General features: G+C 45.4%; 3 protein-coding genes across 5 annotated transcripts; 2 read left to right on the top strand and 1 right to left on the bottom strand.

Annotated features, from left to right (window-relative positions):
• Positions 1-1,577: 1,577 nt before the first annotated feature.
• Positions 1,578-12,365, bottom strand: SKA2 (spindle and kinetochore associated complex subunit 2). The gene is made up of 7 exons (XM_071447559.1): positions 12,219-12,365; positions 6,409-6,498; positions 5,574-5,750; positions 4,212-4,298; positions 3,193-3,232; positions 2,442-2,574; positions 1,578-2,049 (listed from the first exon to the last, which is right to left on the bottom strand). The coding sequence occupies exons 1-7, from the start codon at positions 12,249-12,251 to the stop codon at positions 1,923-1,925; spliced, it is 687 nt and encodes a 228-aa protein (XP_071303660.1). The 5' UTR covers positions 12,252-12,365; the 3' UTR covers positions 1,578-1,922.
• Positions 12,366-12,513: 148 nt separating this feature from the next.
• Positions 12,514-17,037, top strand: PRR11 (proline rich 11). 3 transcript variants are annotated; one of them, XM_071447557.1, is made up of 9 exons: positions 12,514-12,925; positions 13,593-13,704; positions 14,065-14,212; positions 14,407-14,529; positions 14,780-15,019; positions 15,148-15,246; positions 15,746-15,855; positions 15,970-16,029; positions 16,117-16,371. In XM_071447557.1, the coding sequence occupies exons 1-9, from the start codon at positions 12,787-12,789 to the stop codon at positions 16,274-16,276; spliced, it is 1,191 nt and encodes a 396-aa protein (XP_071303658.1). In that variant the 5' UTR covers positions 12,514-12,786; the 3' UTR covers positions 16,277-16,371. The 3 variants fall into 3 exon arrangements, with proteins under 3 accessions (XP_071303658.1, XP_071303657.1, XP_071303659.1); XM_071447558.1 differs by lacking the exon at positions 12,514-12,925 and adding an exon at positions 16,545-17,037 and having other exon boundaries at positions 16,117-16,213; XM_071447556.1 differs by lacking the exon at positions 12,514-12,925 and having other exon boundaries at positions 13,155-13,704.
• Positions 17,038-17,602: 565 nt separating this feature from the next.
• On the top strand, positions 17,603-22,563 carry SMG8 (SMG8 nonsense mediated mRNA decay factor). The gene is made up of 4 exons (XM_071447555.1): positions 17,603-19,338; positions 20,083-20,228; positions 20,614-21,489; positions 22,029-22,563. Exons 1-4 carry the CDS (start codon positions 17,655-17,657, stop codon positions 22,224-22,226), a joined length of 2,904 nt encoding a protein of 967 aa, XP_071303656.1. The 5' UTR covers positions 17,603-17,654; the 3' UTR covers positions 22,227-22,563.
• Positions 22,564-23,161: the final 598 nt, after the last annotated feature.

Here is a 23,161-nt window from a genome sequence, read left to right as displayed (position 1 = left end):
GCTCCAGGCACACTGCAGCTGCAAAAGGCATCCCGAGTAGAACACAAAACTGCCACGACACGGCTGCTTCCACGGCTTTTTCCTTGGAACCAGCCCTAGCCCAGGGCTGCCTTTCCTGCTTAGGGTTAAGGTTAAACCTAGGGCTAGCATCTCTGAAACCACAAAGCCCAGACCTCCAGGCACACTGCTGTCACCCTGATTTTTTAAGATATTTTTCAATATTTTCTAAGCCTTCTGATGTTTACATTCTTGTAACGAACTTTCTCACACACTTTCTGCAAATAACTCATTGTTTCGCATTCATTTATGGAGGAGGAGGAGAAATTTGGTGGACTGTTGGTTTGCCCAGTGTCATTGGAGAGGTGGCACTGTCCACCAACCCACTGTCACTTTTGGAAAACTATAAATGTTGGAGTCAGAAAACAAATGTTCCACTTTTTTTTCTTCACCTTGAGAGCAGCGGTGTGCGCTTGTGTTCTTTCGTGTCCTATAGTGACACACTGCAGCCACCAAGGGCATCCCAAGGGGAACAAACAGGGCTGCCTCCACAGCTTTTTCCTTAAAACCAGTCTTAGTTACACCTAGGGATAGGTTTAGGGTGAGGGTTAGGGTTAGAGCTAAGATTAGGGTTAGGGTTAGAGCTAGGGTTAGGGTTAGGGTTAGAGCTAGGATTAGGGTTAGGGTTAGAGCTAGGGTTAGGGTTAGGGTTATGCAGGAGGAGCAGCAGCGCCTGAGGGGAACCAGCAGGGAGACAGCCCCACGTTTGGATCTTCCTCTATTTTCCTTTTATTTTCTTTATTTTTCGTTATTTTTGTTCTTATTTTTCTTTATTCTTCCTTACCTGCAATGTTTCAGGAGTGGGGATAGGTTTCCCCTCTCCTCTGACAGCTGCCTTCAGTTCCTATAGCCAGCTTGAAATGAAATATTTAACGCTGCTATTGGTAGTGCAAGGATTGAGTTTTCTATTAAAGATCAATGTGGTTAAAAACTACTAAATCGGTTTGTGAAACTGAAGAAGTGCTTGAAACTGATTAATTACTCCTAAAAGGGCACACTTGGCAGCAGACACCATAAAATCAACTTATCCCTGTTCTTTCCTCTTCAATACCCAGCCTGTTTCTCTTGCCATCAAAGCCAGTTCATGGATGGGTTCAGGAATCAGCCTTTCCTAAGAGCACTAATTTAGATTTCTCTCCTTTGACAGATATGATTTTTCACAAAAAAACCCCACAGTAACTTAATAAAAATTCATGTCTCTTACCCTCTCAAATTATGCTGAAATATAACAATATAAATATAAATATTAAAAAGCATATAATATATATAAAATGTATAATATATAGAATATAGAAATATTACAAATAAGGAAAAAATGTTATGTTTCTCACTGTTAGAGTGGTCAAACAGTGTACAAATTCTGCATCCTTGGGAATTTTGAGGATTCTGCCCTGAGCTGCAGTTTAAGGGCTTGGATTGGGCAGTGCCCAGAAATCCCTTCTGACCCTGCCTAGACTGTAAAAACCCAAGGGAATTCACATCAAAGGGAAATAAATCAGGGCAGGGATCACGGTCAGGAGTCACTTAAACAAAAGTATAATAAAACTTTATTCAGGAATGCAAGGACAATTAAGAGGCTTGGATTATTTGCCTTTAAAACCCCCTCAGGAACACAGCAAGAAAGTGGAAGCCCCACAGGACTCACAACATTCCTTAAAAATGCATCAACCATAATCCTTTGAACAGCCAAGGTAAAGTGCCAACCTCAGTGATCCTGAACTCTCCAATTTCAAGTATTACCAACAGAATATTTCTACAGAAACACGAACAACTTCCCCACAGTGGGACTCTTCTTCCAGAGAAATTCTTGTTCCCCAATAACCCAGGAGCTGCACCAGATGCTTCTGTGGCAGGTGAGTTTTCTTTCACACAGCTAATTTAACATTTCCTTGTTTGTCGAGTTCTACAATCCCCAGCTCTTCCAGGATTTGAATTCTTGAGTCAGTGGCTTTCATATTCATCTTTTTCATCTGTGAAAGACTCAGTGCTGCTCTGTAAGACAAAAACAATTTGGTAAAACAGGGATCAAACATCAGGTCTGGCAGAAAAAGGCTAAAAAGCACACGCTGGTTAATCAATGATTTTTGTGGATGCTCAAATTTATTCAGATTAAAATCAACTTTTCTATGCCACTTCAAATCCCAGCAGTCATTTGTAAATCTCAGGGTTAAAAAGACAGAATTGCTGAGTTTAAAACTTCCTTTTTAATAACATCAGCCTGTAAGAAACCCCCAGCACTGAGAAGGGCCTGGAGGGGCTGGTGAGGGGAGGGCAGGGTTTGGGGTTTGGTCTCAGGGCTTTTTGAAGTTACAATATCCTTAACTAGCTGCTTTTATTTAATTTAAAAAGGCTGAAATCTTCTCATGAATGGCTTTAAGCCTCACCTGTTGTTCTGAACAATGAAATGGTTAAATAACTCCTTGTAGAAATAATTCAAGTCTGCTAACTTGACAGTGCTTCTGATGCTCCTGGGCACACTCAGAAACGTTTCCTCACTCAGTGGGGTGAACTGGGCTTCTAAAGAATTGGAAACAGAAGATTTTGTTAAAAATAAAAAAGAAATGGAAAATATTTGTTTCTTCAGAAACTGCATCAAAGATAGAAAGTGCTTCCATTAGAGTTTGATCATACCCCTAGGTGGGACTAAAGAAAGATTTTCCAGCAAGAGAAAGGAGAGAAAAAACAATCACTGGATCTGGAGACTCAGTAAAAAATCATTTAATTTGAGATCTGATAAGGATTGACAGATTTGGTCTGTCCATGACCAGCTGGCTTTGTTTTTTGGGTTTGTTTTTTTTTTGGTTTTTTTTTAACAAACCAAAACCAACTGTGAAAATTCCTTCCTGTAAGCAGGGATAAATGAATTTAAAAAGAGCAATTTCTATGGTAAGATTAGTGCACCATTTCTTCCAAAGCTTGAACACAACAAGTTTTCCACTTCAATCCCGTTGAAAGCAAGGAAAAACATCCCAGAAATTCCTGGAATGTAACTGAGGGGTCAGGTCCTTCTAGCAAAGCCTAAATTCTTCACATAAAAGCAGCAGATCCTGGTGCTTGAGTGAAAACACTGAAGTTCCTGCCTATCACAGCCTCTGTGAAATTAAATCAGTGGGAAGTTCATTTTTCAGCACTTACCTTCAGCTGAGCCAGGGGCTGTAGATCCTGGGGAGGATGGCTAAAAAGAAACAATAATGTCAGTATTTTTTAAGTGTTTTGCCTAGAAATCTTTCTTTCCACTTTCATTTCTGCATGAAATTTACATTAATTACATTTTACCATTGGATAACCAAGGATGTTGCAGCCACTGAGGTCAACAGCAAAATCTTAGGGATTCAGCAGAGTTTAAAAATGAAGTTTAAAATGGGTCCAGAAAGGTTAATGTGCGAGCCAGATGAGCCTCTGCAGCTTTCCAGCACAGATGTGAAAGCACAGATGTGATTTAGAATTAGTGAGGGACATAAATGGGAGCATTTCTCAAGGGAGGAGCAGATATTTGCAAACAAAGGCTGAGGGAGGCTGCAGGAGCTGCACAGGTTCTGTGGCAATAAAGGGACACAAAGTGAGGCCCCTGTGACAGTGGAAGTAAAAAGGTCAGGCAGAGAAACACCCCCTGTTAACTTTTTTGGTGTTTTTAATATGAGACCCAGAGCAGGTATTTGCAGATAATTATATTGGATAATTACACATCGAGCTATGGGAGAATATCTGACTTTTTTAACAAAGATTAATTTAGATCGAAGTTCTACTGCATTACAGTTAGGATAGATTGTTACTCATATCCCAAAATTTGTTTAATATTTCACAGGAAATTAAATTGCTCCCTGCATTGGTTTGAATCAATGCCATCCCTCACTCCCACCCAAATGTTTCTTTATCAAGAAGATCAACAAGAGCAACCAACTGCATTCCCAGGAAACACAGACACATCCCCATTAAAAAACAACAGGAACAAAGTCTCCCACCAAAGCTAATTTCTCCTTTGTGGACCATCTAATCAGAGCAATTAAAAAAGCTTAATCTGCATAGAATAAAAATGAAAAGGTTTGTTGAGGAACTTAATCCCATTTCTGAAAAATTCCATTCATTTGAGAGGTACCAAATGACAAAACCAGGGTTAAAGGTTTCTGGAATACTGACATTCCCTGCCCCATTACCTCTTGCACTGAACATTCCACTTCTTTCCCAGTTTTCAGGTGTAACTGCTGGGCTGCAGTCTGTTCCTCTGCTGACAGAGGGAAGTTCTGGGAAAATGAGGAAAAGCAAACACAGAGAAGTCTGAGCCTTCAGCTCCTGAGGGGATGATATTTACAGAGGGACTCCATGTTTGTGCAGCCCTTTGCCCATGGGAGCTGACTGTGGACTCCTGGCTTCCTCCCACTGAGAGCAAAAATCAACCAAAATCTTCCTCTAGCACCAATACTATAAATTGGTCAAGCAAGGGAAATTTTTCAATTAAAAATTAAAAGGTATTTAATCCAAAGACTTTTATTTCTCCAGAAGTTTGATCCATCTTTGGTTTAGGAAATATAAAAAGTGCAAGAAAAGCTTTACCTAATGCTCTACATGTAACTCAAGAGAAGGGTTTTCCACTTTGAGAAAATCCAAGTGTAAAATTATTCCAAGTAAAATTAATCCAAGTGTAAAATTGTTCTGGGCAGAATATCCTCAAAACACAGTAAGATATGATCTATTTTCCTTTCTGTGGCATATAACCACTGTCTTTTAAATCATGACACAGCCCATTTTGTCTATCAAAGTTTATTAGACAGATTTATTAATCTGGCTAAATCTCCAGGCATTAGAACATTGGTCTAAATCAGCTCATTTGTAAAGGGTCAAAATTAATGTTTTCACCTCCTCAATAATGAAGCAGTGTCTGAAGACCACTTAAGAAAATGTTGTTTGTTGCTGAGTTTTTTACCAATTTAAACATTATCTTAGGAAAACCAGCTTTGGAATAACAGTGGTCCCAGGGGGTTTGTTACAATGGTTTAACTTTCTCCCTTTAGACACTGAAAATACGTTTATAAATTCAAAATTTTTAGCCTTTTAAAAGTGGTTTCACTTTGTATTTTCTTGAAGGCATCAGTGTGGCCCTGAGGTGTCAATTGCTATGAAATGACCCAGATTGTGTCACTCTATTGACACTCCTCAGTGTCAACAGAGTGACACAATCTGGGTCATTTCACAGATAATGTTTAAATTGGTAAAAAATTTAAATCAGTAAAAAATCTGAATAGCAGATTTTACTTTCATCAAATTAGATTAAAGTAAGATTAGATTTAGATTTTATTTTAATCAAATCTGAACAGCACTGATTTTACTGATTTTAACTGCTGGGTTTTTTGGGATTTACAAAAAAAGCTCCAATCCTGCCAGGATTCCTTCTGGGTCTCCTGATCTTCTCCAGGTCTGCACAAACAATTCCCAGTGGAAGCAGGGGTGGCACACAAAGGTTACAAAGCTGGTGCTCCCTGCCAGCAGTGAGAACAAAGTGATCAAAATGAAAATGTCACCTCCAGCTGGGTCTGCTGCTGCAGGGCCTGAAGGATCTCCATTGTTTTCTGCAGGGCAGCACGGATGCTCTCCATGGATTCCTTCTGCTCCAGGGAAATCTCTTCCATCTGGGCACACAGGGATTTGTACCTGGATTTCAGCACTGGCAGCTCCTTCAGGAGAGCAGCTGGGTCCTCCTGGGTGAGCAGAACATTTCAGTTACATGAAATGCTAAAATTCACGTGGCCACACTTCATTTAAAAGTGCAGGTGTTGGACATTTAACATGAAATAATCCTTGACAGTGAAAATGTACAGGAGAAAAGGGTTTATTCACAAAATCCTTGATGTCATTCATTGCTTTCCTCTCATCTCTCCCCCAAATCTGAATTTAGTCACTGCTTGTTGGCAAGTTTATCTTGGTTCTCAGAGCAGGGCTGAGTTTTAGCTCAGACTGGAACCTGTAACCTGGATTTAGGTGCTAACACCACTGATTTCTCAGAGCAGAACAATGGGAGAATTTCACTGGAGTTTGGTTTGAATTCATATTAGGCCACTTATCTTGATATGTGATGCAGGAAATAAATAAATAAATAAATAAATAAATAAATAAATAAATAGAAATTATACTACTACTAATAATAATAATAATACCAAAATTAATAATAATAATAATAATAATAATAATAATAATAATAATAATAATAATAATAATAATAATAATAATAAAAATATCCACCACCTGACAAGTAGATGAAAGAACAGCCACATCACATATATTTCAGGTTTAAAGATAAAAATACCCATTTATGACCAACTTCATGCAATAAAATTGAATTTCATCTGAAAGTACTACCTCTGCTGCTGTATCATCAGGAAGACTTTTCATTATTTCAAACTCCACTCTGCGCTGAATATAATCCAGATCAGATTCTGCTTTCTGGAACTAAAATATTTAAGGTCAGGCACAGCCTATTAAAACCCAAAAACTGCAGACAAACCCCAAGCTGTGTTTCAGGAAAGTAAGAGGCAGCTGCCTCACTCTGAAAAGCTCAGAGACCATAAAAGTTTTCAAATTTAATTTTTTTTCAAACATAAAAGGTTCTGTTAGCAAAACTACAACACTCGAGTTATTTACACAGAGGAGATTATGAGTGAATTCAGGATCCAAGAGAATCATCAGAACTTTTATTAATAATCATATTAGGGTTCTTTCAGGTGGTTTTCATGTCCACAGTACACTTGATTATTCCCCAATAATCCTGCCTAAGAGCTGATGAAATGGATGACACCACTTTCCTTTCCTTGGGATAAAGGAGCCAGCAGAGAATTGTCTGACTGCCTTGTCAAACACTCTGCTGCTGGCATTACTACCTCATTCACTTCAGTCTGCAATTTTAATATCTGTTAAAGACTTCCACCTCCAAGAAAGGCAGCTTCCCCAGCTCCCCAGCTCCTCATTAACTCTCTGACACGAGAATTCAGTGATTTTACAGCCACACCAGAGACAATGATGAAAGCAAGTTAAAAATGGTTGTGACTTCCTTAACTTGCTTTTCACTGTTTATTCTGAGATTAACCCCAAAGTGACCACTCCAATTTTAGGTTTTTTTTTTTAAGGATCAATGCAAGGCTATATTTCTCTATTTGTTATAAAGGAATAAATACCCACAGTTCTGTGGATTTCTATATTTATGTGTTGAACATCAGCCTTAAGGAATGGCCATTAATGCCCTTGGGAGGCTGGAGATTCAGGCTGAAGGAGCAGGATTTGATCTCCAATAAAAGCCTCTTTCTGAGGGGGTGATGGATGATCTTTCACACACCTCCAGCACATTTTCAAATAATAGCTTGTGAAAAGGAAAATAAATCTGGTGAAGAGCAGGAGCATCTATAAATCAAGGGCAAAGCTTTCCCCCAGTGCTGCCATAATTCACCATCTGCCCAGCAAAGCTCCTTCCCACACCTGCCCCAGAAAGCAGCCAGGACCAAATCCAAGAATAAAATCCTTTTCAGCACACTGTGCATTCTTAAAGAGCTCACAAGGGACTTCTTCCCTCACTGCTCAATGCTTTCTGTTCTCCTCCACTAAGAAATGTTTCTAAGTTTTCCTTTCCACAGCAGGCACCTCAAAAAGAACATTTTTTGTCTTTTCTCTTTTGCCTTCTTTTTTTATTATTTGCTTTTCTGGAGAAAAGCAAAAAATAAATCCATTTGATGAGTTTTTGGAAAAGCAGACAAGAAGATGCTTTCAAAATGACCCATTAAATGTTCAATACTGATAATCTGACATTTCCATAAGGAGGTAACTTAAATACTGTGATTCAGGACATTAAAAACTGGAGGTGAAACTAAATGTGGCCAGAATTTTAAGCTTTGTGAAAACATTAACACAATTAATTAGGACTGTTTTTTATTTTTGTAAATATTTATTTCTTGCTGCATTTCAGGAAACATCCACCTGCAAAAACCCCCCTTAAATATTCTAGCTCAGAAGCATTTGTAGGGTGTTTATTTTACAATAAACCACACAGAAAATGCAGGGTTTGAAGTGCAAATTTGTAATTTGACCCAATAAATGTTCAATACTGATAATTTGACATTTCCATAAGGAGCTAACTTACACACTGTGATTCAGGACATTAAAAACTGGAGGTGAAACTAAATGTGGCCAGAATTTTAAGCTTTGTGAAGACATTACCACAGTTCATTAGGACTGTTTTTAGTTTTGTAAATATTTATTTCTTGCTGCATTTCACCTGCAAAAATCCTCCCTTAATAATTCTAGCTCAGCAGCATTTGTAGGATGATTATTTTACAATAAACCACCCAGAAAATGCAGGGTTTGATGTGTAAATTTGTAATTTGACCCATTAAATCTTCAATACTGATAATTTGACATTTCCATAAGGAGCTAACTCACATTAAAAACTGGATGTGAAGCTAAATGTGGCCAGAATTTTAAGAAGACATTACCACAGTTCATTAGGACTGTTTTTATTTTTGTAAATATTTATTTCTTGCTGCATTTCACCTGCCTTAATATTCTAGCTCAGAAGCATCTGTAGGACGATTATTTTCCAATAAACCACCCAGAAAATGCAGGGTTTGAAGTGTAAATTTGTAATTTGACCCATTAAATGTTCAATACTGATAATCTGACATTTCCATAAGGAGCTAACTAACACACTGTGATTCAGGACATTAAAAACTGGAGGTGAAGCTAAATGTGGCCAGAATTTTAAGCTTTGTGAAGACATTACCACAGTTCATTAGGACTGCTTTTAGTTTTGTAAATATTTATTTCTTGCTGTATTTCAGCAAAACCCCCCCCCTTAAATATTCTAGCTCAGCAGCATTTCTAGGATGATTATTTTACAATAAACCACATAGAAAATGCAGGGTTTGATGTGTAAATTTGTAATTTGACCCATTAAATGTTCAATACTGATAATTTGACATTTCCATAAGGAGCTAACTTACATTAAAAACTGGATGTGAAGCTAAATGTGGCCAGAATTTTAAGAAGACATTACCACAGTTCATTAGGACTGTTTTTAGTTTTGTAAATATTTATTTCTTGCTGCATTTCACCTGCAAAAATCCCCCCCTTAATAATTCTAGCTCAGCAGCATTTGTAGGATGATTATTTTACAATAAACCACATAGAAAATGCAGGGTTTGAAGTGTAAATTTGTAATTTGACCCATTAAATGTTCAATACTGATAATTTGACATTTCCATAAGGAGCTAACTTACACACTGTGATTCAGGACATTAAAAACTGGATGTGAAGCTAAATGTGGCCAGAATTTTAAGAAGACATTACCACAGTTCATTAGGACTGCTTTTTATTTTTGTAAATATTTATTTCTTGCTGCATTTCACCTGCCTTAATATTCTAGCTCAGAAGCATCTGTAGGACGATTATTTTCCAATAAACCACCCAGAAAATGCAGGGTTTGAAGTGTAACTTTGTAATTTACTCACAGGTTTGGAAGGAAATGTGAAAAGGGAGTAAGGCCAGTGCAGAGGGCTCTGCTCTCAGATGCTTTGACAATACTATTGCACTGCTCTCTGTATAGCACAGTAGTGCAATAAAGTCAGAGCACTCGTTAGCAGCAACAATTCTGGGCAACAATCAACCACACACTCACCAAAAAAAGGGCAAAAAAACCCACATCAGCTCAGCCAGAGGTTTCTGTGGATGGGGAAGAGCTGGATAAGGTTAAAGCTCATCAAATCCTAACAGGCACACACACACAAAAACCATCATCATTATTATTTTTTTATTATTATTCAGAATCTGCCATTCCACTGATCATGAGAGGGGAAAAAAACCCCAACCACGCAACAAAACTCTCAAGAGATCTGCCAGAAATTCAATTTCCAACTATTTGGTGCCTTCTAAACTGGAAATTCCATTTCCAAGCGTATTTATTGCTTGGATTTGCCTCACAGCAAGCTAAGGTTCCAAACTGCCATCAGACAGATGTTGCTAAACTGCATTACAGGGAACACCTTCTAGACAGCAGGGTTTATTCTTTATCATTTCCAGTGCTGAATCACAGGGAAATGCACTTTAAAACTCCAATAAATGCAGAGTTTATTCTTTATCATTTCCAGTGCTGAATCACAGGAAAATGCACTTTAAAACTCCAATAAATGCACTTAAACACCCCTTGCCCAGCTCTGGGGATGGCCTTTACCAGTGGGGAGTGAGAACACCAGCACAGGGAGGGTGTGAGCCAGAAATGTCAGTGATTATTGGGATTTTTAACACTTATTGAGAGCTGGAGAGCTCTCAGCTTTGGGAGCTGCTGAGATATTGTACAAAACACCAAGAAACCTGGGAATGGAGTGGAGAAAGGGGATTTTTGGGGATGTACACAGAGCTGAGTGACCTGGGCCATTTCTAAGACAGAGATGATGGCATTTGTCATTAAATGGCCAATGTTTCTCCTTAAAAACAGGGAAAAAAAACCTCATTTTACAATCTCATTTTACAGCTGTTTTGTGGTCTCAGACAGATTTTGGGCCTGTATATGATTAAAAAGAATAGAGAATAATGCAGATTGTATTGCTGGCCAATGCCCTTTTAACATTGCACTGCTTTTTGTGCATCATCACCAGTAGTACAACATAAAAAGGGCACTGGACAGACACGACTCAGGGCCAGAGGAGGTGCAGGATCCCAAAAAGCAGTGCCAAAAATGAACTGAACTGCCCTGAATGAAGCACTGCCAGCTCTGTGATCTTTTCCATAATTAATCTAACACTCTTACGGTGCTCCTGTCACAAATAACCATTGATTACCTGGTTGATTTTATTATTCTCATACCTATTTTTCTCTTCAAGCTCCCAGTAATTACTTTATCCCTGCTTCCAAAAGGGAGCTTTCCATGAAATTCATGTCAGAAGCTCCAGGGAAATAAGAAGTGTTATTTTATCACACTTCTGTGGAGAGAGCTGACTTCACAGGAAATCCAGGACGGGAAACAACAAAGCAGAAGGGAAAGGAGGAGACACAAAGCTGTGAGATGTGAGATTATTCTAAATTCCAGAATAAAAGCCCCTGTTAGCTTAAAGGGGGCAAAAACACCTCTCTGTTCACACGTCCTAAAATGAGAATCAGTTGAAAGCATGACTTTCAATGAACCATGACAGTAAATAAATTCAATAATTAAACATCTAACCCAAGTATCTTTAATCATATTTCTAAATTAAACCAGGCTTCAGAAAAAATACAGAATGCTAGATATGGGAAGATCAAGCTTACACTGTGGGCAAAAATGGAAAAAATACTTTGTAGCAAGAAGGTGAAGGTTTGACGGACGGCACGAGGAACTCGGCTGGTTGGACACCGCTTCCCAGAGCCCTCCCGCGTGAGGTAAAAAATGAAGCTCTCTGTTGGAAAAGGAGAAAAAGGAGGAAAAAACCTCCTTTTTTCCACTTTTCCAAGAGTGGGGCTGGGAGAGAGGCCGTCATTCCCTGAGGGGCAGCCCCGTGGAACGGAGAGAAAAGCGGGGAAAACTCCGCGATTTTGGGGCTCAGCCCCTGAGGGCGGAGGGGCCATCGCCCCGCTCCCCCCGCGCGCCCGCGCCAATGGACCAGCCCAGCCCGCCTCTCCGTAGCCACAATGGTCCAGCCCAGGTGAGCGCTCCACCCTGACCCCCCTCTAAGAAAAAATGGACTAGTCCGGGATCTCCGCTCTGCCCCCCCCTCCCGTCGCGGGCACATGGAGCGGCCCGGCCCGGCCGCGTCCCCCCGCGAGGCGGGCAATGAGCGCGCCCAACCCCCGCCCCCCCCCCAGGTGCGCGGGAAATGGCCGCGCCCTGCCCCGCGCTGAGGGGTGAATGGAGCGGCGCAAGCCCCGCCCCTCGAGGGGGGTGGGGGGGGGGAGCGGAATGGACCGGCCCGGCCGAACCCGCCTGACCCGGACGCGGCCGGCGGGCGCCCCGTCGAGGGCGGCGCGGGCCGTTCTCAGGGCCCGGATGGGGAACGCGGGCGCGGCTGAGGGGCCGCTCTTCCGTCGCGCCGCGCCCGCGCGCCCGCTTCTCCCTCCCTTCCTCCCTCCCTTCCGCGGCGGCCCCGCGCCCTCCGAGGCGTCGCCGCCGCCGGCCCGCGGCGCGGCCGCCCCTCAGCGCGGCCGCCGCCCGCCCTCACCAGGGTCTCGAGCCTGGTAACCGCCGTCTCCATGTTGAATAGTTGACATTCCTCAGGCGGCGGCGGGGAGATCCCCACCCCCCGCGCCGCGGCACGGGAGAGTCGGCGGCGCCCATTGGCCAGCTGTCACTCGCCGCGCGCCTCCCATTGGCTGGCGGCTCGCGGGGCGCGCTCGCCATTGGCCCGCGGAGAATGTAAACCCGCTCCGAGGTACGGCCGAGCCCATTGGCCCGGAGTGGGCTCCGGCCGTGATTGGCCGGGGCGGGGCGCGCGGCGCTGGCGGGAAGCGGCGCTGGCCGGTCCGCTGCGGCCCTGAGGGGGCGGCGCCGCCGCTCCTCCTCCCCGGTTCTCTCCCGGTAGCGCCGGCGGGGCCGCTGCTCGCTCGGTTCACCCCGCTGGCCTTCCCCAGCCGAGCGCTGCCCGCAGCCGATTGGCGGCACCGAGCCCGCTCGTCCAATGGCGGCGCCGCTCGCCTCAGCGCGGCCGGGCCGGGGCGGGGCAGCGCCGGCCCCTCTCCCGTGGAGCGCGGGCGCGCCTCGGCGCGGGGGCCAATCAGCGCGCGGCTTACATGCGGCGCGTGGGGGGGCCGGCAGAGAGCGGCGCTGCCATTGGCTGGCGCGGCGCGGGGAGCGGTTTGAATCGGCGGCGGCGGCGGCGGGCGTGGAGCGCGGCCGGGGGGACGGGGCGGCCCCGGGACACCCCCACAGGTGTGTGCCGATGTATGTGTGAGTGAGAGAGAGAGAAATCCCCGCTCTCGGTGCGGGGTCCCGGGTGAGCGGGGCTGGGGTGTCACCGATCACCGGTCAGGGACCGGCCCGGGCGGCCCCCGGCATCCTTCCGTGGCTTCTCCGTGTCTTTTGTCACCGTTCTCCCCAAGCGTCGTTTTCCCCAAATTGAGTGCTTGGCACGCCAGCGTAACGAAAAATTGAACATCCGTTTATTTTTATTGTGCTTACATATTAATAGTTGCAACGTTTTTATTTAGCTTATAGTATTTCTAATTACATTCTTGTTTATTTACGCTTATTTATAGTATTATTTATAGTGTTTTACACGTGTACTTATTTAACTAATTCATATTTTATTGTATTTATAATAGCTATTTATTAATGCTATGATACAAATAGACAAGGGGAGGAATAAGCCTATATAAAACGGTGTTTTCTGTGTGCAAACACATCCCCATGGATCATATGAAATTAAGGAGGTATTTTCTATCGCTGGTCCATGATCATTCCACCAAGGCAGCTGTGAGTAACCTCTGTCTGTATTTCCGAGGTGCTGCCTGTGCTATTCTCTTTGGTGGCAGCTCTGTCCCAATGTATAATTTGATTTCTCTCTCTCCATCCGTTTGCAATGTGTTTTTTTCTCCAGTAATGGCAAGGTATAAGAAATGCAAACGAAAACGAAGAGCCCGAGCGAAATTTCGAGTGGAAAAGAAGAGAAATGCTGCAACTCCCCAGGGCTCAGTTTGTCCCTCTCCACGGTAAGAGGCTCTGCTTGAATTTTGCCTTCTCACCCCATCCCTGGGTTTGCTGTTTGCTCCCAATGGCTCGTGGAAAAGAGGCAAAGATTTGATACCATGGCACTCCATGGTATCTTTTGGTGTGACCTTGGAGATATTTTCCAACCTTAATGTTTCTATGATTAATAACCAGGAAAAGCAATTTGAATAAAAAAGTATTTTCAATAGAATTTTTCCCCACCCTTTATTGAAATGTATCTTGGCCTTTCTGTGATCACATTTGCTCTGTTGTTACCTGCTTGTAATTTCCACATGATTGGTCACAGTTACTTTATTAAAAGCTGAGTTGATAAATAAAATTCTGGCCTTGTTCTATTGCAGGTCACCAGCTCATGTCCCTCTGAACTCATCACCAATCCCAAAGTGCTCCCACTGGCCTTTAGCCTTGCCCAGTGTAAAAAGTGTGGTCAGACCCTTGACAACAGCAGCATCATTTGTGTATTGGTGGTGCCAGAGCAGGGTTGCACAGGTACATCCTTTCTTTGATATTGGATTTTTCTGTTTTAAGCAGGGATCAATGCTGTTTACTAAGTGGGAAATATTTCATTGTACCAATTTTTTTCTGTTCTGTTCCTACCCCTCCTAAAAATCAGATTGATCTTCAGAAACATCTGAAGAAAATCAACACACAAATACACATAATCTTTTTCTTTTTATGCTTAGAGCTTTCAGGCGGTTAAAGACACCATATTTCCATCACAAGTCTACTTAAGGGAACTAAATACATTCAGGGAGAAACTGGAGAAGTTGGAAAGTGAATTTTCCAAGCTACAAGGAGCCCTCCAGGTCAGTCTCAGTCCAGCATTTGTTTGTGTGAGGATGAGGAATTGTGCTCAGTGCAGATCCTCTGAGGTCTGAGCAGCCCCTCAGGGGCATTCTGTTCCCTCAGAGCTGCAGAGCTTCTGCTGCCTCACAGCAGGAGGGACCTGTTTGTATCTTTACAAAGCTCAGCCTTAGCCAGCACCTTGGTCCTTTAAAACCCCACCTTTTTTCTGGTGGATTTAATGTTCTCTTTATTTATTTCTGTCGCTTTCAGATGAACAACGTGGCAGCTCTGTCCTCAGAAAGTTCCCTTTGCCAGAGGTGTCACAAGCCAGTCCTGGGTGCTCCTGTGGGGACACAGAGGGATCCTCCACCCTCAGCATCCGTGCCTGTGTCCATCCCTCCTCCTCCTCCTCCTCCTCTTCCTCCTCCTCCTCCTCCTCCACCGCCGCTGCCTCCACCAAAACTGCCTGCAGCTCCTCTCCTCCTCCAACCGGGCACAGCCTCTAAACTGGTAGGGAATCAGAAGGTTCCTGTGTTTTTTATTTCATGCCTGAGTTCCTTTTGGACCTGGATTCATCAGCACATCACTCTGTGAGTGCTCAGTCACTTCCCCTTCCTGATTTCCCCCTTTGCTTCCAGGCAGCACCAGTGAAAAAGGATGGGCCCATGCACATCACCCTCAAAGACCTCCTGAATGTTAAACTGAAGAAGACAAACAGCAACCTGAGAATGGACAAGGTAAACTGGGAGGTGAATCAAGGGAAAACCCACCCTGGAAGTGCTGTATTTCCTGCTTTATTCTTTAATGAATTGATTCTCATCCAAATACCCAGTGATCAGTTTCTAGTGACCATTCTGATTCTGCACCTGGGCTCTGGAAGGGAAGGAATAAAGTGACAAACTCCAATCTCACCTGGCACTCAGGACAGCTCTAATTTTACATTAAGGTCATGGAACTTTCATGCAGCTTTGTGTGTTATCAGTAGATTTTTGGATTCCTTTTGCCCAGCTGGAACCTTTTTGCAGGAAAAAAAACCCCTTGTTTAGGTTTTTTGTTGTTGTTGTTTTTTCCTAAATCTATTTTTATCCAAGGCACATTCGAATCTTAATAATACAAAAAAAGTCTAAAAGCCATAAACCACAAAAATCTTTCAGATTTATTAAACATTAAATGGATTTCAGGGTAGTGAGACCTTCTGAAGTTTTATTTGAGGTAACATTTCTTTCCTTGCTGTAGGAACAATCACCAGTGAAGCCACGCAGGGCATTAATTACAGTCACAGATCTACAGAGTGTTAGTCTGAGACCCAAATCCAAGCCATCACCTCATGCTACAAAATCTTTAATGTAAGATACTTTCTTCCTTGATTAGATATTAGATTCTTCTGTTTTAAACAGTGATTCGTGTTTTTTTACTGAGTGGGAAACATTTCATTGTACCAATTTCTTTTTTTCTCTTAGTACCTCCCCTAGAAATCAGATTGATCTTCGGAAGCATCTGAAGAAAGTCGATATACAAAGGTCTGTTCCTTTCTGTTCTCTTGAATGGTTGTTTTTAATCTAGAAAAACTAGAAAACCAGTCAAACCAGTCACAATTGCCCTTGCAGAAGTCCTGGTGGCACTCCTCTAAACAGCAAAGAAAACACGGAATGTGGCTCTGGGCTGACCCCAATCATGACACGGGCACTACGGCGCAAATTCCAGGCAAGTCCCTCTGTCCCTCTTCATAAAGTGCCTTTACAATCACAGAATTCCCTACTGGTTTAAGGGCTCTGCAGAATGCACATCCCAGGGCAGGTTGTTTGACAATCCCAAGAGGAGGAATTGCTTTTTTGGTGGCCAGTGGGGTGCCTCAATGCGACTTTCAAAGCCATAGTTCCACTTTGCAGAAGAACAAAACGTGAGGGTGAATAGCATCTTTCATTTTACTGATTTCTTGTGTCTGTTTTAAGGTGCCAGCTAAGAATTGCACTGTTTTATCTCAGTGATAATGAGCTCAGATATCCAAGTTCTGACCCTTCCCTTCTTTTGACAGATGGCTCACCCTAAGAGTCCCTCTCCTGCACGGCTGAGTGCTGCAAACAGCTTTGATGAAAAGTGAAAAGGAAAGTAGATTTATGGAGCAATTTTCCATTTGTGGTCAGGAAAACACTTGAATCCCATTTTTATTACACTCAGGCACGTGTATTTGTAAGTAAATGTAATGCACAGGAAAACAGGGCATTATGAAGCCCTGTAAAGCAGATTGTGTTTTTTTATCTCTCTCTAATGTCTGTCAATTTGGTTTCATCTTTATTCATAATGGAAAAAAAAATAGGAACTTGCCCAGGTCTTTTGACACCTGGGTGCTGCTGAAGCAGGGACTATTATATTCCTAGCACTGGTGCTGCTTGTCATACAAATATGTATTTGCTGAAATTCAGTATTTCCATATCTTTTTTTAACAAAAAATATCTTGACGGTATTTGTACAGTTTCAAAGAAGAACAACACTTTAATGCACTAACGTTATTAAAGTGGAAAGCTGCAAGCTTCAACAAACACTTTGAGTCTGTGCCTACAAACGTAAGAGGGCCCCTGCACTGTGTATCACTGCTGGCTGATCGCGATTAAACGGCTCCAAGCAATGCCTAAAGGCGATGAACTCAAAACTTCCTCCAAGTCAGGGGTGGGCAGAGCTTGTGCCCGTACCGGGCACGGTCCGTGGGAGCCCCTCGGGGGCGCAATGGGGACCCGCGGTCCCGCTGTGCTGTCACTCCCGGCGCTCCCGGCCGTGCGGAGCCGACCCTCGGGGGCGATGGGGACCCGCGGTGCTCGCTGTGCTGTCACCCCCGGCCGTGCGGAGCTCGCCGTGCTGTCACCCTGGGCCGTGCGGTGCTCGCCGTGCTGTCACCCCCGGGCGGTCCCGCCGTGCTGTCACCCCCGGGCGGTCCCGCTGTGCTGTCACCCCCGGCCGTGCGGTGCCAGCCGTGCTGTCACCCCCGGCCGGTGCCCGCTGTGCTGTCACCCCCGGCGGTGCCGCCCCGCAGCGCCCGCCCCCCGTGCCCGTGTCCGCGCCCTCCGGGGCGGAGCCGCTCATGCGCGGGGCCGGGGCCGGGGCTCCGCCGCTTCCGGCCGGGAGCGGGGGCCGGGAGCGGGGCCGGGCGATGCCGCTGCCCGGGGCCGGGCCGCCCGGGGCCATGGGCACGGCCGTGGGGCCCATGAGCCTGCGGGAGCTGCTGCTGGCGGCCGAGGCGGGCGGCGCGGCGGGCGGCGAGGACGAGGTGTGCGTGGTGGGCATCTTCGGCAAAACCGCGCTGCAGCTCTGCTCCGAGAAGGAGGCCCTGGTGAGCACCGTGTGCGACCGGCAGGTGTTCCCGCTCTTCCCCGAGGAGGATCCCGAGCTGGCGGACGGCGCCGCGGGGCAGGAGGGGGACCCGGCCACCAAGGACTACAACCAGCTGCAGGCGTACTACAGCCAGGAGAGCCGCGTGCTGTACCTGGTGCTCACCTCCATCTGCGACACGCCGCAGCTGCTGCGCGCCTGCGGGGACCTGGCGGCGGCCGAGAACAGAGAGGCCGGGCCCGGCCACCCCTCCGGAGGCCCTGCCCCGCTGCCCCACGCCGAGGCGCACGAGTTCTGGAAGCACCAGGAGAAGCTGCACTGCCTGAGCCTCCTCTACCTGTTCTCCGTGTGCCACATCCTGCTGCTGGTGCATCCCACCTGCTCCTTCGACATCACCTACGACCGCGTGTTCAGGGCGCTGGACGGGCTGCGGCAGAAGGTGCTGCCCTCCCTGAAGGCTGCCATCAAGGACTGTCCTGTCGGCAAGGAGTGGAAGCTCAACTGCAGGCCATGCCCTCCACGCCTCCTCTTCCTCTTCCAGCTCAACGGGGCTCTGAAGGTGGATCCGCTGCCAAACAGGGGTCAGGACCCCTGTGGTCACCTGGAAAAGCCTCCTCCCAAGAAGCATTCCCCCAAGAGGAGGCTGCAGCACGCTCTGGAGGATCAGATCTACCGCATCTTCCGCAAGAGCCGGGTGCTGACCAACCAGAGCATCAACTGCCTGTTCACCGTGCCTGCCAACCAGGCTTTCGTGTACATCGTGGCTGGTGGGCCCCAGGATGGAGACGATCCCGTGGCCATGCTTCTCGACCAGCTCAGGAGCAACTGCACCATGAGAGAGACTGACTCGCTGCTGGCTCCCACCCTGTCGGGACCCAGGAGGTATCAGATGATGAGGCACGGCCGGCAGCAGCTCTCCTTCCATGCAGAGAGTAGCAGCTCCAGCTCCAGCTCCTCTGGGCAGCTCGTGGACTGCACCCTCAAGGAGTTCTTGTGGCAGCACGTGGAGCTGGTGCTCAGCAAGAAGGGCTTTGAAGACAGCGTGGGGAGGAATCCACAGCCCTCTCACTTTGAGCTCCCGACCTACCAGAAGTGGGTGGCAGCTGCTCTAAGACTCTATGAAGTGACCATCGAAGGCAAAGACGATGACCCGACCTGTGGCGAGCTGAGCTCAAAAATCATGAGCAGCATCAAAGTTTTGGAGGGCTACTTAGACATAGACACCAAGTTCTCCGAAAACCGTTGCCAGAAGGCTCTGCCCATGGCCCACAGCGCCTACCAGTCCAACCTGCCCCACAATTACACCATGACAGTGCACAAGAACCAGCTGGCCCAGGCCCTGCGTGTGTACAGCCAGCACGCCCGGGGCCCGGCCTTCCACAAATACGCCATGCAGCTCAACGAGGACTGCTACAAGTTCTGGAGCAACGGGCACCAGCTCTGCGAGGAGCGGAGCTTGACGGACCAGCACTGCGTGCACAAGTTCCATCTGCTCCCCAAAGCAGGTAAAGGTGCTCACTTGTGCTTTGGTTTCATGGTTTAGTTTTGTATCTGGGTTAAAAATGCCTTAGGCTGAGAGCACCGGCTCTGAAATGTTGTGGGAGGTGGAAGTTTGCAGCTTTAAAGCCAGATGTTCAAGGACTGGGTGTGGCACTCGGTGCTGTGCTCCAGCTCACAAGGTGGTGACCAGGCAAAGGTTGGACACGATGGTCTCAGAGGTCTTTTCCACCCCAAATGATTCTGTGATCATCTCTACAGTGGGATCATAGCAGAGCTGATGTGCAGGTTTCCTTTATGTTGAGTTTAGGAGCCAGTCCACTGTTAGTAGTAACTCTTACTCTTATATTCTGATTTTAGCAGTAACTCTGATTCTGTCTTACTAGCTAAAAACAATTACATTGGAGTCCTTCGAATGAGAGGAGCCTAAGAACAAAATTCTCTAAAAAGCATAAGCATCCCCCTTTGTTTGAAATAACCTGATTGATCAGGGAGTCAAAACTGACTTCTGCAGGTTTATTGCTGGCAGAAGAACTTTGAGCTTTCAGGAAGAGGTTGTAAAAACAAATAAGATTCGGTTTAGTGGTATAACCTCCACTGGAACTTTGTATTATCAAAAGTGGGAAACGGAGGAGTTGCTTGACAAACATTTTGTACTTGTGTATAGCAGGGAGGGAGCAATGGATGAAGGGAATAAAGAAAGTTTTGAAGGGTGAGCAATTTGCCCAAGGTTTGATTGATTTTGCTTTTAGGGGAAAAGCCAGAAGCAGACAGAAATCCTCCGATTCTGTACCACAACAGCCGGGCTCGTTCCACGGGTGCCTGTAACTGTGGAAGGAAACAAGCTCCTCGGGAGGACCCCTTTGATATCAAAGCAGCTAATTATGACTTTTACCAGGTAACTCTTGGGTCTGTTGGTGCTTCAAACACTGCTTTTGTTCCATCTGCAGAGCCTGTATTCTGAAGTGACCACAAGTTTCCTCTTAACCTTACCAACAGTTTGCTTGGGGGAGACGTTTCTGGGAGCAGAAATGGGCTGACCAGGATGGGCAGTTCCAGTCTTTACCACACACACAGGAGCACCAGTTAATGCACCTGCTTACACTTAGAATGTGTTGGTCCATGTGAATTCCAAATAATCAGGTCTGTGGGCCGTGTTCCCATCGCTGCTTTGGTTCTCACGTGGTGCAAATGTCTTAAATCTTAATTATAGCTGCTGAATGTTGTGGCTCTGAGCTCCCTCATCTCGGGGTGGATACTAAACCACCTTTTCTTTTTTGCAGCTGCTGGAAGAGAAGTGCTGTGGGAAACTGGAGCACATCAACTTCCCCATATTTCAGCCAAGCACACCTGACCCAGCACCTGCCCGGGACGAGGCATCACCCGCCCCTCCGGAGGGCGAGATGGAGAAACTCAAAGAGAAGGAGCCTCAGACTCAGGGAGAGAGCACAGGCCTGAGCTTAGCCCTGAGCCTGGGCCAGTCCACGGGCAGCCTGGGCACTTACCCACCCGATGCCCAGGGTGCAGGGGACAATGCAGAGAGCCACGGGCAGAGCGGGGACTCCAAGGGCGAGAAGAGGCCGAGCCTGGTGGATCGCCAGGCGTCCACTGTCGAGTACCTCCCCGGGATGCTCCATTCCAACTGCCCCAAAGGCCTTCTGCCCAAATTCTCCAGCTGGTCACTGGTCAAGCTGGGGCCTGCTAAGGCTTACAACTTCCACACGGGCTTAGATCAACAGGGTTTTATCCCGGGAACAAACTATTTAATGCCTTGGGACATTGTCATCAGGACGAGAACTGAAGATGAAGGAGATTTAGACACCAATTCCTGGCCTGCTCCCAACAAGGCTGTTCCTGGGAAAAGGAGCGCCGTGGTGATGGGAAGAGGCCGGCGCAGGGACGACATCGCTCGGGCTTTTGTGGGCTTTGAGTATGAAGATGCACGTGGGAGGAGGTTCATGTGCTCGGGGCCTGACAAGGTGATGAAGGTGATGGGAGGGGGGCCGAAGGAATCTGCCCTGAAAGCCCTCAACTCCGACATGCCCCTGTACATCCTGTCCTCGACGCAGGGACGGGGCCTCAAGCCCCACTACGCCCAGTTCATGAGGCTCTTCGTGGTGGTTCCTGATGCTCCCCTGCAGATCACCTTAACGCCTCAGGTAGGGAGTGCAGCAGGGAATCTGGGAACAGCAGAGGCACGGCTGCTTGGGGAGACATTAATTAACAAGGGTGACAGCAAAAGGGTGTCAAGAAACTCCAACCCAAACCAGCTTCAGCCAACACAGTTGTTTCCAAAAGTATCTGTTACGTAAGCACTTGTGATTTCTCAAACTTCAAATTTATACTTTGTATGAAGTGAGTTTACAAAAATATTTTACCATGGATGAGTTATTGGCATTCCCTGTTGTAATAATGGCTTTTATTTAAAAAAAAAAAAAAAGCTAACAATGATTCTTTAAGAATGACTTTGTCATTTTAAATGTCATGGAGAAAAGCGGTGACTCATTGCTCAATTATTATTAGTTACAATCTGAATTTTCAGAGGTGAAAAAATGTTGGTATTCCTAGCTGGAGAATTCTTCACTGTTTCTTCCATTTTTATTTCAATACATATTTGAAAAAACGCCATTTGCATTGTATTACTTTTTAAGGTAGTAATGCTGTTTGATTACCTACTGATGTTTTCTTTTGCCTTTAGGTTCAGCCAGGACCACCACCCTGCCCTATATTTTACCCCGAGAAGCAGGAAATCACCCTTCCCTCTGATGGACTCTGGGTGCTGAGGTTTCCCTACGCCTACGTGACAGAACGGGGGCCCTGCTTCCCTCCCAAAGAAAGCCAACAGTTAATGAGCTACAAAGTTCTCCGAGGAATACTGAAAGCAATCACACAATAAGAATGGTTTTGGATATCTCTGTTTGAGGTTAAGAAGGATGTCTTCAATCCAGCTCATGGGTTTTTGTTGCCCAGCACTTGTCACTGCAATTGTATGAAGCCCCTACTGTATTTCACTGGAACGCGGTCAGATTGGAAATAAAGTTGATATCAAAGCAGGAAAAGGGATCTGAGACATGTAAATTTTCCATTTATTAAGTTTTCATATGTAAAAAATAAAAGCTGGTTTTCGTAAAGTGCTGATCCTGTATTACTAAATGTTTAGATGACAGTGCTTTTCCCCATCCTGTCTTTTGTATACCTGTTTAGAAATATTAAAAAATTAGCACTGCCTGAAATCAAGAGTTTACTTTGTCATATTGAGGCAATGATGAGAAAAATCTTTTCTTTTCCTGAACGAGCTATTTGTATGTAAATGATGCTTTTAATGTGATGATAGGAGAAATAATTTTGTCTTAAAAACAAAAAAGATACTTCAGTTCTGATGTATATTAACAGCAAAGCCAGAAACTGTGCTCACCTGTATCAAGTGACTCTTAAGTGCCAAAAAATCAGCCACAGTAAATTGACTTTTAACTGAGGTAAGATGTAAGGCTGTATGCTGAGACCTAATTTAATTTCTAGAATATTTGTTTCTAATTAGCATGCACACAAAATTTAATTTGCCAGTTTGCTACAGTACAGTAATTACACTGCATGACCGGAGCTGAGACCTGGTTTCTGCTCAGAATACGACATCTGTGAGGGGCTGGGTGAGGAAAAGACGTCTCTTCCTATGGAATACAGCAGTAGGGCTTGGGTTAGATGGTCTTTAAAGATCTTTTCCAAGCCTTCCATGGTTCTGTGATCTCTCAGGGGCTGGATGTGGGAAATGTGTCCCTCCCATTGGGAATATGACATCGCTGAGGGAGTGGATGAAGAAAACACATCCCTGCG

Source organism: Agelaius tricolor, unplaced genomic scaffold (genome assembly GCF_023055355.1).
Source record: "Agelaius tricolor isolate 1412-34295 unplaced genomic scaffold, bAgeTri1.0.p SCAF_25, whole genome shotgun sequence".
NCBI classification, from domain to species: Eukaryota; Metazoa; Chordata; class Aves; order Passeriformes; family Icteridae; genus Agelaius; species Agelaius tricolor.
This window is presented reverse-complemented; position numbering and strand designations above follow the sequence as displayed.